This window comes from Girardinichthys multiradiatus, chromosome 10 (assembly GCF_021462225.1).
Source record: "Girardinichthys multiradiatus isolate DD_20200921_A chromosome 10, DD_fGirMul_XY1, whole genome shotgun sequence".
NCBI classification, from domain to species: domain Eukaryota; kingdom Metazoa; phylum Chordata; class Actinopteri; order Cyprinodontiformes; family Goodeidae; genus Girardinichthys; species Girardinichthys multiradiatus.
Window position 1 is genome coordinate 3,991,071 of NC_061803.1, and position 18,369 is coordinate 4,009,439.

The 18,369-nt window shown below is 41.6% G+C and overlaps 1 protein-coding gene across 2 annotated transcripts in view; it reads left to right on the forward strand.

Moving 5' to 3' along the window:
* LOC124874930 (liprin-alpha-3-like) overlaps positions 1-18,369 on the forward strand; it is a 41,646-nt gene that overhangs the window by 17,603 nt on the left and 5,674 nt on the right. For both annotated transcript variants that reach the window (XM_047376606.1, XM_047376607.1), the window contains 18 exons: positions 3,562-3,654; positions 4,017-4,069; positions 5,076-5,169; positions 5,269-5,403; positions 8,436-8,519; positions 8,625-8,756; positions 8,843-8,905; positions 9,021-9,100; positions 10,149-10,335; positions 10,426-10,619; positions 11,245-11,488; positions 11,578-11,717; positions 11,804-11,952; positions 13,809-13,905; positions 14,149-14,230; positions 15,696-15,896; positions 15,977-16,039; positions 16,459-16,485. In XM_047376606.1, the coding sequence (XP_047232562.1) occupies positions 3,562-3,654; positions 4,017-4,069; positions 5,076-5,169; positions 5,269-5,403; positions 8,436-8,519; positions 8,625-8,756; positions 8,843-8,905; positions 9,021-9,100; positions 10,149-10,335; positions 10,426-10,619; positions 11,245-11,488; positions 11,578-11,717; positions 11,804-11,952; positions 13,809-13,905; positions 14,149-14,230; positions 15,696-15,896; positions 15,977-16,039; positions 16,459-16,485 (2,118 nt within the window). The remainder of the gene's footprint in view (positions 1-3,561; positions 3,655-4,016; positions 4,070-5,075; positions 5,170-5,268; positions 5,404-8,435; positions 8,520-8,624; positions 8,757-8,842; positions 8,906-9,020; positions 9,101-10,148; positions 10,336-10,425; positions 10,620-11,244; positions 11,489-11,577; positions 11,718-11,803; positions 11,953-13,808; positions 13,906-14,148; positions 14,231-15,695; positions 15,897-15,976; positions 16,040-16,458; positions 16,486-18,369) is intronic.

The following is an 18,369-nucleotide window of genomic DNA, read 5'->3' on the forward strand; positions in this document are numbered from 1 at the left end:
TAAAATCGTGGCTGAAATGTTTTAGGTAATAGATGTAGACTTTTTGTTTGTGATTCAGACTTGTACACTGATACATTTTAAGTTTGAAGTGAAAAAGTCTCCCAAAAACTAAAGCACTGTGAAAACGTCATCCCCCTTTCATCTGTTTTCCTGTTTTATCTCACTTAAATCTTTAAATCATTTCAGACATTTTTTACCACATGAGGATAGCCTGCTGTTTTCAAATGGGGATATTATTTGTTAAGGGAAAAAAGCTATCCAACCCAACCTGCCCCTAAGATGAATATTTATTACCCCCTTGTTAACCACATTTCAAAATCAGTTTTAATCGCCATGTTTGTGCACACACTCAATGAATTTGACTTCAGCTCCACGTTGCTCTAAATAGACAATTTGAATTTAAACATATAAAAATGATAATAAAATAAAAACTTTCTTTTTTTGGAAAGCTGAGATATTTTAAATAAGCAAACCAACCTGATGACTGTCCAACCTGTAGAATCAAAAAATCACTACAACGTGTCTGACAACATAAAGTAGGGTAAAAGATGCCAAAAAGCAACACATTTTGTGATCCAAAGAAATTCAAGTACAGATAGGAAACAAATTCACTTCCATCAGTCTGGAAAGTGTTTAAAAAGCTGCTTCTAAGGCTTTGGGACTCCGGCGAACCACAATTAGTCATTATACACAAATAGAGAAAACTGCATAAAGTACTCAGTTTGTCCTCCAAAAATCACTGTTCAACATCCATATAGAGCTGTGTTTAATGATGCCAGGGACACAGGCTCTCAGAAACCTTTAAAAGTTGTTTTTCTATTGCAGTAGCATAATCTCACACTGGAAAATATGCTGCACTGCACCAACAGTGAGATTTGGAAATATTATTCCCTCTCTTACTGTCCTCCTCACTGTGTTTGGTAAACCCGGGTCCTCGTCCACCTTTGTTTTAGTTGTTCTAAACTTTTAATTATTGCTCTGACTGAAGTTATGGGTATGTTAAGGGAAGTAGTCATTTTCTTGTTGAACATTTCTGACATTTGAAGATCAACACAAATCAATGGCATGTTCTCTTGTCTTTCTCATTTTGAAGAGCGCCTATGAGAACTTTACCTTTGTCTCATGCCATAATGCCAAGGCTCACTGGTAATGGATTTCTTATTACAAATTGTTTTGACAAGCTATAAACAGGAATTATAATAAGCACAATATTTTTCTTAACACAATTACTTCATTATGTTTTATATTTGTTTCCCCTGAATATATGTATTCAAGTTAAAGGGTGGATTTTTCAAAGTTATCCTTAGTGAGATTATGGTGTTGCCAAAAATATGTTTTATGTTAAAGCTTTAAAGCACAGGTATCAAACTCCGGTCCTCAAGTGTGGGGGATCCAGTCCTGCAACGTTTAGATGTGACCCAAGCCCAACACACCTGAATTCATTGAATGAATTATCTCCTCATGCACTCAGGTTCTACGTCCGGCTAATAGCCTAATTATGTGATTCAGGTATGTTGACAGAAAGAGACACAGGTAAAAGTTGCAGGACCCCGGCCCTCAAGGACTGGAGTTTGACACCTGTGCTTTAAAGCACAGGTGTCAAACTCCAGTCCTTGAGGGCCGGGGTCCTGCAACTTTAAGATGTGTCCCAAGTCCAACACTCCTGAATTAAATGATTATATTACCTTCCCATGCAAACAAGTTCTACTGAGTCCTGCTAATGAGCTAATTATGTAATACAGGTGCACTGGTCTATGGACACATCTACAGGGGTTGGACAATGAAACTGAAACACCTGGTTTTAGACCACAATAATTTATTAGTATGGTGTAGGGCCTCCTTTTGCGGCCAATACAGCGTCAATTCATCTTGGGAATGACATATACAAGTCCTGCACAGTGGTCAGAGGGATTTTAAGCCATTCTTCTTGCAGGATAGTGGCCAGGTCACTACGTGATACTGGTGGAGGAAAATGTTTCCTGACTCGCTCCTCCAAAACACCCCAAAGTGGCTCAATAATATTTAGATCTGGTGACTGTGCAGGCCATGGGAGATGTTCAACTTCACTTTCATGTTCATCAAACCAATCTTTCACCAGTCTTGCTGTGTGTATTGGTGCATTGTCATCCTGATACACGGCACCGCCTTCAGGATACAATGTTTGAACCATTGGATGCACATGGTCCTCAAGAATGGTTCGGTAGTCCTTGGCAGTGACGCGCCCATCTAGCACAAGTATTTGGCCAAGGGAATCCGATGATATGGCAGCCCAAACCATCACTGATCCACCCCCATGCTTCACTCTGGGCATGCAACAGTCTGGGTGGTACGCTTCTTTGGGGCTTCTCCACACCGTAACTCTCCTGGATGTGGGGAAAACAGTAAAGGTGGACTCATCAGAGAACAATACATGTTTCACATTGTCCACAGCCCAAGATTTGCGCTCCTTGCACCATTGAAACCGACGTTTGGCATTGGCATGAGTGACCAAAGGTTTGGCTATAGCAGCCCGGCCGTGTATATTGACCCTGTGGAGCTCCTGACGGACAGTTCTGGTGGAAACAGGAGAGTTGAGGTGCAAATTTAATTCTGCCGTGATTTGGGCAGCCATGGATTTATGTTTTTTGGATACAATCCGGGTTAGCACCCGAACATCCCTTTCAGACAGCTTCCTCTTGCGTCCACAGTTAATCCTGTTGGATGTGGTTCGTCCTTCTTGGTGGTATGCTGATATTACCCTGGATACCGTGGCTCTTGATACATCACAAAGACTTGCTGTCTTGGTCACAGATGCGCCAGCAAGACGTGCACCAACAATTTGTCCTCTTTTGAACTCTGGTATGTCACCCATAATGTTGTGTGCATTTCAATATTTTGAGCAAAACTGTGCTCTTACCCTGCTAATTGAACCTTCACACTCTGCTCTTACTGGTGCAATGTGCAATCAATGAAGACTGGCTACCAGGCTGGTCCAATTTAGCCATGAAACCTCCCACACTAAAATGACAGGTGTTTCAGTTTCATTGTCCAACCCCTGTAAATGTTGCAGGACACTGGCCCTTGAGGACTGGGGATTGACATCTGTGCTTTCAAGGAATCATTAGCAGGGATGCCAGTAATTTGCCTTATTCAGTCTACCAGCATGTTCTTGTATTCCTGATAATCAGTGATCCAGTCAGAAGGAAAGAAGCAGGCAACAATATTCGACCCTTAAACTTAAACTTTTCAGCTAGAATATATTTCCCAAAACAGAAAACAGATAACTATCTTCCCTCTAGTGGCAAGTTACACTACTGCAGTTACTGTAAAAAGCCACAATTATATTGGATATCAGCCAAGAAAAGCCTTTTATCTTAATCATCGACAATCTGTCTAATAACAAATTCTGGATTTTGATAACTAGGTAGGTACAACAAAATAGTTTGCTTGAGGAAAAAAAGGAAAAGCGATGATGATCAATCGCTGTTCTTTTTATTTGACACCTAATACTGTGGCGGATAATAGTGAATTCTGCAGGTCCAGTATGTGTAATTTTTTTGTCGCTTTGTGGTGTCACACTAGGTTGGAGAAATAGAGGAACAGCTTGCGGCCGCCAGGAGGGAGGTGACGAAGACCGAGGAGGCCAATCAGAAGCTCCAAAGGGAAGTGAAAGAGGTCTGTTGGACCAATCTGTGTCTTCCTGGCCAAAAGCCTATGCTATCTCAGCACCTGCCGTTACAGGGGTAGATTCAAACACTGTGGGGATTAGTGCTAATTATATACTAGGTTATTCTGGGGTTGGATGAGCAGGAAATCAAAAATTGACAGTTAAAAGATTTTTATTTTCAGACTACTGATATTTTAGGCCCAAATGCAGTCTAAGGCAGGAATATATGGTAAAGCTGCAGCATTAAAGCAGACTTCCTAACCAGGCCAAATGCATATTTTTTCCTTTTGTAAAAATTTATTAGTTTTTAGGACTGGACAATAACATCTGGGTTGTTGCACAAAATAACTGGAACTGCTCCCTTTTGCAGGCTCTTTGCCAAAGAGAAGACATGGAGGAGAGAATTACAACGCTAGAGCGAAGGTAACTTTTGTTAATCTATCGGCAGAAATCATGTAGACTGTTATTTGCTAAAGCAGAGCTCAATATACAGTGCAAAGGTCTAAACATATGCATTAAAATCACAAGGTTCTAAGGTAAATAGTTGCCAAAAAACTTTTCACCTTTAACATGACACATCCTGGACATTTGAACAAAAAACAAATATCTTAGGGGAAAATTGTAAAAATTAAAAAGCTACAATAACCTGGTTGCACAATGTGGCTTGCACACTGAATACAGCAGAAGTGGTAAGTGGAAAGGCAAGCTCAGTGGTGGGCAAAATTCATCGGCAACCCTGCACAGAGTTTCTGGTGTGGCGCTGTGACGTACTTTTCACCAATAGACACACAACAGTTTATGTACTGTAGAGGATCTTGTACCCAATACCTTCTTTTCCTCCTTGTCTCTCTTCTTTTCCTTCTCATTAGCAGGGCTAGCGCTAGTGCTTGTTTAATAGGAGCAAAGTCCAGTTTTTGTAAATTTTCCCATATTTTCTCCAATTATTTTTGAGCGTCCTGAGTCTGTCATGGTATATTTATATGATGTTAGACAACTTTTGCACCCTTCTCCTGACTGATACCTTTGTACATTGAAATTATTCTTATCCTCTGTAACCGCTCTGGAAACTATGGCTTCCAGTTAAAGGATGCAAAAGAGCTAATTGAAGAAAAATACACTTTGGGTTAATCAGGTTGATTTTATTTGATGGCAGGTGCGAGTTCCTCAAGAAGACTAACTGCTAACTTCTAAATTATTTGCCATAGTCATCATAAACAGTCTGTCTTTCATGTTTGAGTTCCACTCTATATATTGTTACTCACATGATGGAAGAGACACATGTTTTACCTGCTGACTGAATAGTTGGAGTTCAAACATTTGCAGTTACATTAGAGTCACAATTAGAACATTTATAGGTTAAAATATGTTACAAGCACAACAATCCAGCTTCTTCCATTACAAGATACATGTTCATTTATGTTGCATGCAGGTATCTGAGTGCCCAGAGGGAGGCGACCTCTCTCCATGACATCAAAGACAAGCTGGAGAATGAGCTAGCCAGCAAGGAGTCCTTATACAGACAAGTAAATTTGTCTCTATTACTCTGAGATCCAGAAATGGTTCAAATAAAACTTTACTCATTCTGTATATGATAGCAAATATGAAAATGGATTTGTGTCCAGAGTGAAGAGAAGAACAGGCAGCTGCAGGAGCGTCTAGATGAGGCCAAGCAGAAGCTCCAGCAGACCCTGCAGAGGGCAGAGACTCTGCCTGAAATCGAGGCCCAGCTTGCTCAGCGAGTTGCTGCTCTCAATAAGGTCATCTACTAATCTGGGGTCACAGTTTACAACCACAAACTACACTGTATTTATTGTGATTTTACGTGATAGACCAACACAAAGTAGTGCATAACTTGAAGGAAAATAATACATGGTTTTCAAATAAACATCTAAAACTGAAAAACAGAAGTCACCTAATTAGTAAACAGTCCATGTGTGTAATTTAACTGCAGTATAAAGCCAGCTTTTCTGTTTCAGTAATGAACAAACAGCATTAAGAAGACCAAGGAACACAGCAGACAGGTCAGGGAGAAAGTTGTGGAAAGGTTTTAGGCAGGTTTAGGTTCTAAAACAATATCCAAAGCTTTTAACATCTCCCAGAGCTCTGTTCAATCCATCATCTGAACATCGAAATGGACCACCTGCAGACCTACCAAGACATGGACATCCACCTAAACTGACAGGCTGCGCAAGGAGAGCATTAATCAGAGAAGCAGCCAAACGCTCGTGGCACATATGGATCAGCTGCAAAGATCCAAAACTCCACAGATCCACAACACAACTGTCAAGTCCTGCACTCCACTTTTTTTTTTTTTTCTTTTTCTTTAAAAGCTGCACACAAAGCTCACACTGCGTAAATGTGCCCCCACAAGCCCCCCAAACACAAAGCCCCCCATGAAAGTGCACCTGAAAAGAGGACCCGCACCATCCAGGTCCTAGAACATGCCCGACACCCATACCCCCGCCAGAAGCAGCCTCGCAAGAAGACCCACCCCGTGGCCCACAAAAGGCAAGAGAGCCCACAGAGTCAAAACCAAAACCCATCCGGGAGCCGAGACCAATCCACACCGAGACCAACCCCGACCAACACTCAATCCATGAAGACCCCTCCGAACCCCCCCCCCCCCAGACAGAAAAGGGACCGGCGTCAGTAACCGGAACCAAGACAAGGAACCAGAAACTGAGCCGGAACCACCCAAGACCAAACAACGCCCCCAACCATCCAAGGCCAACCACCCATCCCCACCCCAGAAGGAAACCTACACCCACCCCAACATTCGAACAACTCCCAGAGCACATAAGACATTGGACACCCAGGTTGACCCTGCCCCACCCCCTCCCGCAGACCCTCCTCCCTACCAGCAGAATGTGCTCCTTGAAGGAAGGAGCACCTGCAATGAGATGGGACCTACCCGCCAGTTTCGAAGGCCCTTATGCCCACCAATACACCAAAGGTCCCCGAGCCAGGGCCGGGCGCCCAGGCATGCACCAGCCCAAAACCCCGGTGACATACCCGCCAGGACCCAAGACCCCCAAGGCCGAGCCAGGACCCCAGCCCGGGGGGCGATACGCCCAAGGGACCCCGAGCCACCAAGCCCACCCCAGACCCACCCGGGAGCAGCACGGGCACCAAGCCAGTGACCTATGTCTGTCGGCGCAGGCCCCCCAAAAGCATCGCATGCAGCTACCAGATGTCCCCCCCAAGAGCCACCAAAGCCCCACCCCGGCCAGGACCACAGCCCCCAGCGCCAGACCCCCCAGCGATCCCAGCCCAGGGACACCCCAAACGCCCCAACCCAGACACCCCCCCCCGAATCCTCCACAACGCCCCACAGAATGAAGCCAAGGGCGCACCACCCCCACTAGGTGATGTAGCCAATTAAAGGAGCCCAGAGAAATTGATCTGACGTGGAGGTAGAGGCTGTCTCAAGGCTTATATAATCCAACAGAAAATTTCTATACTGATTAATATTAAGAAGGTTTTTATTTTTCCAGTTCATGAGGATAGTTTTCTTAGCGATGCATAAGGCAGTGAAAACCATGTGAACTGAATTTGTCTCTATGATGACATCATCTAAGTTGCCCAACAAGCAAACTGAAGGGGAAGGTGAAATATTACATCTCAGACACTTTGATAAGTCTTCACATATCAGGCACCAGAACCTCTGAACGGGTCTACATAACCATAGTGCATGGATATAATTATCTGGTATATTGCTTGTGCAGTGTAAGCAAATATTGTAAGGTGCCAAGCCAATCCTGAACATCCGTTGGCCTGTATAGTATACTCTATGAAGGATTTTATATTGTATTAATTGCAAACTGGGGTTACTTGTCAGTTTTAAAGTTCTGGAACATATCTGAGACCAGAATGTTTGGTCAAAGTTAACTGGTAAGTCCACCTCCCATTTTGTAATAGGAAGGGAAATTGATTCATCTATATTAGACAGTGTCCTGTATATTTTAGACATTAAGTTGGGGGAGTTGAGTTTTAGGAACTCTAGTTCACTTGATGGCATTTGAAGTCAGTGGTACATCCAGGGACATCGCTTGATTACCTGATAGTTTAGGAATTGTTACTTTATCCAGAAATTGATCAATCAAAGTCCTGCACTCCTCAAATCTGACATTTATAATGGAGTGGCCAGAGGAAAGCTATGACTGAAAGACATTAGAATTCCTTTTTGCAGCCATGTAGGGGACACAGCAAACATGGGGAAGAAGGTATACGGGTCAGATAAGACCAAAACGGAGGCTACATAACAGAGGCTACATAAGACCTGAGAGTGGGGTGGAGGTTCACCTTCCAGCAGGACAAAAACCCTAAATATACAGCCAGAGTTACGATTGACTGGTTTAGAGATTGATGTGTCAGAATGACCCAGTCAGGTTATTTTAAAGCTTTTTTAGAAATCCAGACCTAAATCCAAATGAAAATCTGTCAAGTCTTGAAAATGACTTCATAGACTCTCTCCATCCAGTCGAACCAAACTTCTGCTATTTTGCAAAGAATTGTGGGCAACGATTTTCAGTATCTCAAAACTAGCCCAAGAGATTTGCAACTCTAATTGCAGATTTAATACAATAGCACAACATACTTCAGAGATTCAGGGTTTGATAAATAACACTGAAAACCATGTATCCTTTTCCTTCAGCTTCAACTACTTTCTATTGTTACATGAGAAAATGTTCAGGGGTTATGAATACTTTTTCATGGCAGCGCAATTGCTATTCAGATCCAGCTTGTTGTATAATATTGTGGTAATTTAAAAACTGGAACTTGTTATCAGGCAGAAGAGCGGCACGGAAACTTCGAGGAGCGACTACGGCAAATGGAAGCCCAACTTGAGGAGAAAAATCAAGAACTACAAAGGGTAACATTATTTTTTTCTTTCCTTGACTACATTCATAGGAAGAAGCTAAATAAAAAATTTGTTTTCTTTTTTATAATGATTGCATCTCTTGTGGCTTGATTTTAGGCAAGGCAGCGGGAGAAGATGAATGATGAACACAATAAACGCCTCTCAGATACAGTGGATAAGCTACTGTCCGAGTCCAACGAGAGACTTCAGCTCCATCTCAAAGAGAGGATGGCTGCACTGGAAGAGAAGGTGAGGAGAAAGCTACTTGGAGAGGAACCTTATGTTCCAAAAGCAGCAAAATTACAAGAACAGTTCTCTCCTCGTTTGTACTGCAGAACACTCTCTCTGAGGAGCTGGTCAACATGAAGAAAATCCAAGATGATCTTCTTGCTAACAAGGTGCTCATTTCTTCAGCTGTGGATGCACTATTTAAAAAATATATATATATCACAGCTAGGAAGTTTAAAAAGCTAATGAAAATAGTGGATTATTATTGTGTTTTCTTTCTTGTAGGATCAGCTCCTTGCTGAACTTGAACGAGTCCAACTGGAGCTGGATCAGCTGAAAGGCAGGCCCGGTTCCTCTTATTCCAGGTTAGCCGCCAGGAACCTTTAACTGAAAGTCTTCATTCATAACAGACTAAAACATTTCAGCCCAAACTTAATATCTTCTGTCTTTGTTAAACAAGACCTGCTTAATAAAGTTATTTTTCATGCTGTACCACGAGATGCACTAATCTAGCAAGAAATCATACAAATAATAAACATATCCTTTAGAGTTTCAATGCGATATCTATATGCAACAATAAATGTCATATTAACTCTGTCCTTGTAATGACTTGTTTAAACAGTTCTTGCTTCGAGGTGGAATGATATAACAAAACTACTTAGTTGATGTCAAAAAAACAAGAATTGGGTTCAAAGGTTTGATGTTACTGATTTTGTTTTTCTAATGCCCTGTCAAAATGATTCATGCATATACATCCCCAATAATATTTAGTTAAATGTCTATTAGGAAGTAACAGAGGACTCCTGTTAGGTGTTTGACCAGGCTATTGGTTGGTTTCCAGGTAAATACCTGGCTTTTAAACCCATAAATTGTCAATAGGACTGAGGTCAGGGCCATTCCAGAAGCTTAATGTAGACAGTTCAAATTATTCCAACAACAGCATTGATGTGTGTTTGGGTTTACCTGTTGGGTAGTTGAAACTTGTCTATAAATCTCAAACGTCCACCAGTTGATTTGACTCATAATCATTCCACCCAGTAAGAAAAGATGGCTATCTGAAAAATGGCTGTTGTGTTTTAACATTTTACCAGCCAGCCTGATCTGCGGTTTTTGTATCAAGCTATCTTTAATTCACAGAAGATAAATAGATTTTGCGAATATGAGCAGCCTCACTTGTTCTTATCAGCCAATCAGCAAATCCTGCAGAAAGGTGGTTTTGCTCTTTGACCATAGAAAATAGGCTTCAAATGCATCCTTAAAACCCCAAAACCAATATGAAATTCATATGGATGTACACTAATGAACTGTATGTAGAGTCTACACTTCACTTTATGCCATCTCCTTGTAAATGGAAGTTATGTTGTCATTTTCAGTAAGTGTTGTATAACAAATGAATTCTGGATCTCATCTTAGGGCGGGCAGCGTGAGCTCACTCCCCTCCACCCTTTTTCGAAGATCTCTTCCAGGGAGCGCCTCGGAGCTGCGGTACCCTCAGGGTGGGGGCTCACTCCCAGCTGGCTACGGCAACTCCTCCAGCGGGGTGGTGGTCAGGCGGGCCCATCGCGGCCGCTGGGGGCCTACCAGGGACGATGGTGGCAAGGTGTTCATCTCTGGCTAATACAGCAGAGTTTATTATAAAGGTGCATTTATAATTTGATATGAGGAAGACCTTTTTTCTCTCTCTTCTCAGTATGGAGAGTGGGACAGTGGGAACATGCTGCCTCCTGGGTTTGAGGGCGGTGTTGAAGGTGGCTGCTCTGATGACGAGGAGGACAGAGAGACCCTGTTTGGATCTGAGCTTCTGTCTCCTAGTGGACAGACGGATGTACAGACTTTGGCCATCATGCTACAGGAGCAACTGGAGGCCATAAATAAGGAGATCAAGTAAGCATCAGACTGTAAAGCTAACCAGATATTTCTGTGAAATCAGTAAAACATTTTAGATAATGGTCAGTTTTTCTATTTGTTGTCCTATTTTGTTGTAAATGGGTATTTAATCAACATAAAGTCTACCCTAACAAGAACGAGTTTCCACATACAGGTGGATCTGGTGACGTCACAAAAGGCACAAGACAACCAATCAGAGTTCTTTTAAGTACATTCCTCTCGTTCTCTCGATTTTCTTTATTTTCATCTTTTACATTCTTCCTTCCACAGTACTCTTGTATGCAGAACTGCTGCAGCTAAACATTATAACCTTATATGAGAACATTGCAGGGGTTTCAGGTAAATTTGACAACAATGAAACACATTTCATGTGCAGGACCAGGACAGAATGCAATAGCTAGAATTAGCAGCCATTTTTCTGTGCTGCACTGCTAAAAGAAACATATTTTTTTTAAAGTCCTGCAGTGGAAAATAGTGTTTCTTTTACATAGCTGTATTTAGATTGTCAGTTTACATTTGTTTAAAAAACAAGTACACCAATGGATTGTATCTTCAAAAATTCATAGTGTATTTGGGCCCCCAGACATTTAGAATGATTAACTTTTCTTTTCTTTCATCCCAGGCTGATTCAGGAGGAGAAGGAGAGTACGGAGCTGAGGGCAGAGGAGATAGAGAGTCGGGTGAGCAGTGTGGCTCTTGATGCCTCACCTCTTCCTCCATCCTCACTGGGAGGACGGGACAGTGTGGGAAGAGGCTACATGACCCCCTCCATCACATCCTCTACGTTGGCGTCTCCTTCGCCTCCTAGTTCTGGACATTCCACCCCACGCCTCCCTCATTCACCTGCCAGGGAGACTGAAAGACAGGTACTGACTCGCAGCTGAACCAAAAGCTGAATTGTGGTGTCAAACTGAGGGGTGCAGTTTAAGTCTATTGAATATTTTCTAAAATGCAGAATAGCAAAGAGGGCGAAGAATGCAGAGCACTCGCCCTCATTGACTCAACCCCTCCACCCGTCCCTCGAGCTCTACGATTGGACCGAATGACTCACACTCACCCGGGAGCAGGCCTCGATGACCACCGCGAATACCGCAGGTGCAAAATTGAAACCCTGTAAACAGGGCTCACAAGTGGTCATCATCATTAATTTAACTGTTCTTTTGTTGTTTCTGTTTGCTCAGTCTCTCTGCTGATGGTGTCACTACCGCAAGCCAGGATTCCCTTCACAAAGCCAGCAAAAAGAAAAGCATCAAGTCCTCCATCGGGCGTCTGTTTGGCAAAAAGGAAAAGGGAAGAATCGGCACACCTGGACGAGAGTCTGCCTCACTAGGTCTGTGGATAAACTGGAAGCTGCTCTTATCTGCTATCTCTGTAATAGCCATAGGCCGGTTGGGGATTCAGAGTGTAGGAAAAGCTTCAGCAACAATGAGACAGTAAAGAAGAAAACATCATTAATAAAAATACCCAAATGGAGAAACGCTGGTCCCCCTAATCCTTACAATGTCTTATTGACAGTATTTTGATTCTAATTAGACCTTCGTCAAGGCAAAAAAAAAAAAAAAACACCTCCATATATCAATATTCTACAGAGAAAGCAAGTTTCAGGTGTGGAGATGTGACAATATTTTTAACTTTTTGCTTCTGGGTACATTACCCGGCAGAGGAAGGAGCACTTCGAGGATCTCAATCCTCCCGTCATGCATTCCCTGGTGGAAGCAGAGGCTGGGGACTCGGGGTTGGACTCTTTCATCACCCAGGCTGAAGTCACCGAGGTGGTTAAAAAGCTCCACGGTGGCAAGGCTTCGGGGGTGGATGAGATCCGCCCTGAGTACCTCAAGTGTCTGGATGTTGTAGGGCTGTCATGGTTGACACGCCTCTTCAACATTGCGTGGCGGTCGGGGACAGTGCCTCTGGACTGGCAGACTGGGGTGGTGGTCCCCTTCATAAGAAAGGTGACCGGAGGTTGTGTTCCAACTACAGGGGGATCACAATCCTCAGCCTCCCTGGTAAGGCCTACGCCAGGGTGTTGGAGAGGAGAGTCCGGCCGATAGTCAAACCTTAGCTTCAGGAGGAGCAGTGTGGTTTTCGTCCTGGATGTGGAACACTGGACCAGCTCTATACCCTCTGCAGGGTACTTGAGGGTTCATGGGAGTTTGCCCAACCGGTTCACATGTGTTTTGTGGACCTGGAGAAGGCATTCGACTGTGTCCCTCATGGTCCCCTGTGGGGGGTGCTCCAGGAGTATGGAATCGGGGGCCCTTTACTAGGGGCCATCCGGTCTCTGTACAAGCGGATGTATCTTGGGGTCTTGTTCACGAGTGAGGGAAGAATGGAGCGGGAGATCGACAGACGGATCGGCACGGCTGCCACAGTAATGGGGATGCTGTCTCGGTCCGTTGTGGTGAAGAGAGAGCTGAGCCGAAAAGCAAAGCTCTCGATTTACCGGTCGGTCTACGTTCCTACCCTCACCTATGGCCATGAACTTTGGGTCATGACCGAAAGAACGAGATCCCAGATGAGGAGCTCGGCCATCCGGGAGGAGCTTGGAGTAGAGCCGCTGCTCCTCCACATTGAGAGGAGCCAGTTGAGGTGGCTCGGGCATCTCTACCGGATGCCTCCTGGACGCCTTCCTCGGGAGGTGTTCCAGGCACGTCCCACCGGGAGGAGGCCCAGGGGACGGCCCAGGACACGCTGGAGAGACTATGTCTCTCGGCTTGCCTGGGAACGCCTTGGGCTCCACCCGGAAGAGCTGGAAGAGGTGTCTGGGGAGAGGGACGTCTGGGCGTCTCTACTGAGTCTGCTGCCCCGCGACCTGGTCCCGGATGAAGCGGAAGACGACAAATACGAGTACTTTTTAGCAGTCTGTTCTATGTTATAATAAGCTATGCACATAATAAACATTTGATGCAAAATTTTGGACATAAGTTACTCATGATACAGAAACGTTTTGCTTATAAATTATTTTAAGGCATGATAAAAATTGAGAAGTTCAAAGAGCGAACCTTTTTTTAACTGTTATTTCATTGAGAATGTTTTAAAGGGCACAATCAGGATATTGATTCTAGTTTTCAAATTATCACATTAGAAAATCCTGCTGGTCCTCTGATACTGTAAACCGGTTCATTCCTTCTCAATTAGCCAGTTAATTATCAATCAGAGAATTATGAACCGTTATTTTTTCAACAGCCTCCACTCCTTCTGATGACCTTGGCTCAGCTGATCCATTAGGCCTGGCAAAACTTGGGACAGGAACAGTCGAGAAAGATCGCCGCAGCAAAAAGAAGTGAGACCAACCATCTTCCCACACTCTTCTCATGTTAGAATAAAATCTCTGAAGCAGATTTGTAAATCACACAGTCAAGTGACACTAAGAAGGCTTGTGGGAGCACTGGTGCTATAAAGGAAATGCCCTTGTCGTGGTGTGAACATCTCATGTTTAATGTTATTTATAAATGGAGACAGCAGTAAGGCGAGATATGAAGAAATTAATCTCTGTCAAACCTTTGTTTTCCATTTTCTTTGCCAGGCATGACTTGTTAGAGGAGGCCTGTCGTCAGGGTCTTCCTTTCGCCTCTTGGGATGGCCCCACTGTTGTCACATGGCTGGAGGTACACATCACACCCAGTTCTGTCCAACTGTGGTACTGACTCTCTTTATTTTTTATGCAGTCCGATTTACTGTCATTCACCGGTTAATTTGTTTCAGCACCTATATATGTTTAAAAAGTTAGGTTCTCAACAGGATTGAATCTCAGGGAAATCTGCTAATTTCAGAAATAACCCTTCAAGATTTTTGGTGGGTTTCCAATCTTTGGTTGGTGATAAGCTTTGATTTGCCAATAAAAAATGTAGTCATTACAGAATTCCCTTTAAATCTATAACTTAAAAATATCAGAATACCTTTTAAAATGTATTTGTATTAAGAGCAAACCCAACGTAGCAGGGTTTGGCTATTTTAAAAAAGAAGGTAAAATAATTAGAGTTTAGCATCTTATATTAACGATTGGTTTGGTTAGTGCGGCTAGTATTACTCAAACGGGAGTCTCTGTGTAATCCCATTAGAATGTTGATCCTTAGCTTAAGTCTAAGATTTCCAAAAGGCTTCCAACATTACTAAATCCAGCGTGTTTGTGGTAAAAAGCTCAAAACATATTTGGTATACTCCTCTCAGCCTTCCTGTTATCTGCTAAAAGTGTCTGTGTCTTGCTTTCTTGCAGCCTTCATCAACCACAAATATTTATTAACATGTCTTAGAAAACAGTTTCCTTTTAAATAGCTTAATATACTGTTGTGCCTTTTCTTACTCCGTTTTCATCACTGTACTGATCGGGAGAATATTTAACTTTCTTAACTCTGTAACAGCTTTCACACTGAAGACTGTTATTACCATTGTGATGTGGTAGCCTTGGGTATGGTGTGTCCACTGAATGAAAAAGATCAGATGTTTCTGTTTCTAGCCAGTTCATCTTAAAACCATGTGGTTCTGGACACACCAGGTGATTTCTGTGTATATCTCTTAATTAGCAGTGTAAAAACTGGTCAATAAAACTCTATTACATAAGGACTGAAGAAGCGAGCATCACTTTTAAATTGTATGTATGACAAGACTGCAGATGCCGTGAGCACCGTGCAAAAACAGTTAACCATTAAAATTGAATCTGCATAAAGCTAAACCTGATTATCCTAAAATAAATTCTTCACAACACAGTTTGGGGTTCAGGAAATCCTAATTTTATTTGTACAAACACAAAAAAGCAGGATCTTCAGTGTTTTTTTCCAAGCATCCGAACCACATTAGAACCAGACAAGCTACTAAAAATGTAGCATATGCTCTTATATATGCTGTTTTTAATCCATGAAGACTTTCCTCGCTTTCGAAAACAAATGATTGGATTAGTTTTTCTCAAAACTATTGCTAAAATTTCATTTCACGCCAGTGAATCCAATATTGTGTATTTTAAGAACCCCTACTAATAGTATCAAGTACGGGTTTAAATGTTTGTTTTTAAAAGAAATAGAAGCTGTAAGAGTTTCAGCGTAGAGAGTTCACAATGTCCGCCCTCTGCTTACCAAGCTGTGGGTCGGGATGCCGGCGTGGTACGTGGCAGCCTGCCGCGCCAACGTGAAGAGCGGCGCCATTATGGCCAACCTGTCGGACACAGAGATTCAGAGGGAGATCGGGATCAGCAACCCTCTGCACAGGCTCAAGCTTCGTCTGGCCATCCAGGAAATGGTTTCCCTCACGAGTCCCTCAGCACCAGCGAGCACTCGCTCTGTAAGCCTCAGTTAAAAACTTTAGCAAGTCTGTGGTCTAAAATGAGCAAAGGAGACAGAGTTTTGTTTCTGTCTTTGCAGTCAACTAGTAATATTTGGATGACACATGCTGAGATGGAGTCTCTCGCTGCTGCCACCAAACCAGTAAGGATTGCCTCTAATGCTAGCTAAAAATAGTTTCATGATTTATGGTTTTAGATTCGTTTATGTCAACAGTTTTTGGATTGAATCATTTTTTTAACAAAGCTATATATTGCAAAGTGAGTAAAGCTGTTTTTTCTTTATTTTGTCTCTGATTAGGAATGTTTGGCCTCACCTTTCCCCTGCTATTCCCTAAAAATCTGTTTTGATGTGGTGTTTTTCCACCTAATTCTCACTCACTAACAAAGCTTTTCCTTCTTCTGCTTTTCCTCTCCTCTCCATTCTGTCTTGGCACTGATTTATTGTAACACACACACACACACACACACAAACACAAAACATTATACTCATACCTGGTGATCTTTCCTTTTCTTTCCAACTCTCTTTCCCTCTTTTCTTCACGTTCCTTTTGAACCAAAAAGGAGCAGAAGGAGTTCAGCTGGGACCAGGTGAGAATTGCTTCATATTTGTTTCATTGAGGCTCTTTTTCCTCAGCGTCTTGTGGATCACAATTACTCCATTAGATGGATATAGGTTTATTTATACGTATAAGGCTCTGACAGAATGAAAATCAGCTCTGTCCTAAAATATTAAACCGAAATAAAACTTCTTTGAAATCTACATTATTTAAACTTCATGTTATGATTAATTCCCTAAAGTGATAAAAATTGAATTCTGATATATTGCTAGGTTGGGGAATTCCATTGACTGTAACATGGCATTTGATTCACATAAAATAGAATATTTGTCTGTTTTTTATTAACCTTTTCTTTTCAGTGCTTAAAATGTTGTGTATTGCATGACATTTCAGTAAATACAGTGTTATTTGTTTAATAAGAAACAAGAAAAATCACATCACAGGTGCAACAATTTAAAAAATTTGTGAAATTAACATCACACTGTATTTATTTATTTTTAACTGTTGGAAATAAATGCTCCAAAGGCTTTAAAAACGTTTTAAAAAACACATCTGCTATTTTTAAAAATGATTTGCTGCATGGTGCCAAAGGGGTTCGCATTAACCCTGACCTCGTCCAATACTAGTGAATAAGGAATAAGCAGATGGCAAAATTTTTTATACAAAAGTATCTTATGGAATGATTGAAAAACGAACAAGCCATTAAAGGTGCAAACTCATGAGGAAGGTTTTACCTTCTTCAATAGGTAAAATGTAGCAATATTTTCTTTCATCGACGTGCAGTGATGCGCCTCCTGCTGGTTATTTGAAGCAATGCAGATTTGTGACACTTCAAGTCAGGCTGCTTTTTAAAAACACCCACTATTTCTCCAAAGTGCTTAATCATGAAGTTATGAGCATCAGTATTTAATAAGTCATTTTAAGTAGTAAATAAAGAACAAAAAATTAAATAGGGCAGAAGATCTAAAAAGCTTCGGTGTTGTCTGAGACCTTAAAAAAATTGTTGTGCACTGATTTGGTTTAATTTTAGGGGGTTTTAACTTACATTTTACACATTTAATTATAGAGGCTAGGGTACTTGAAAAGGACCTTATTTGCATAATTATCCTAAAAACAAACGACAACAATTGAAACTAAACTAACTAAAGCTCACAAACATTGCAGGAGCAATTTTGATTAATAAGAAGGAAGATATGAATTTTAATAAATATTTTCTTTGTAATATTGAGCACTTACATGTTACAATTACATGTTTTTTTCTGATATTGTGCAGTTCTACTGCAGCGGCTATAAAGATACAGAGATTACAAGGAAAAAATTGAAGGCTTATGGTGAAACCAGGAATGAAACAATAAAAAATAAAATGAAACAATAATAATAAAAGTAAATACAATCCCCATAATATTTAGAATAATATAATAATTATAATGATTCTGCATCCCAAAATAATTGCAGCAATTATAAAGAGAAAAATCTCTAAATACATTTTTTGCTTACAATTAGCCGGTATGCGCCAAGATTTTAGTAATGTGAGTTTTTGAAAATTGTCAGCAGTGCAGGGCTTTGTGTTTATTTAACAGGAAAAAATGCAGTGAATATTTTTTCATATGTATAATATGAAAGAATATTGATACATGTTTCCAGTCTCAGCTAATTTGCAACCCGAGACCCTGGCTATGCTTTATAGCCAGGGTCTGGGGTTGTTTATTATATCAAATTATAATAATGATATTCTATTATATTAAATTTTTAGAGCCAAAAAGCTACAATCCTGTTTTATCCACATAGTGTATAATTTGAAATAAACATGTTTGTGAGGTTTGCTTAGGGCGTGGACATGTAGTACAAATTGACATATGCGTCCTGGTGCATTTAGGAATGTAAAATAACACACATAGCGTGTCAGAATAAAACA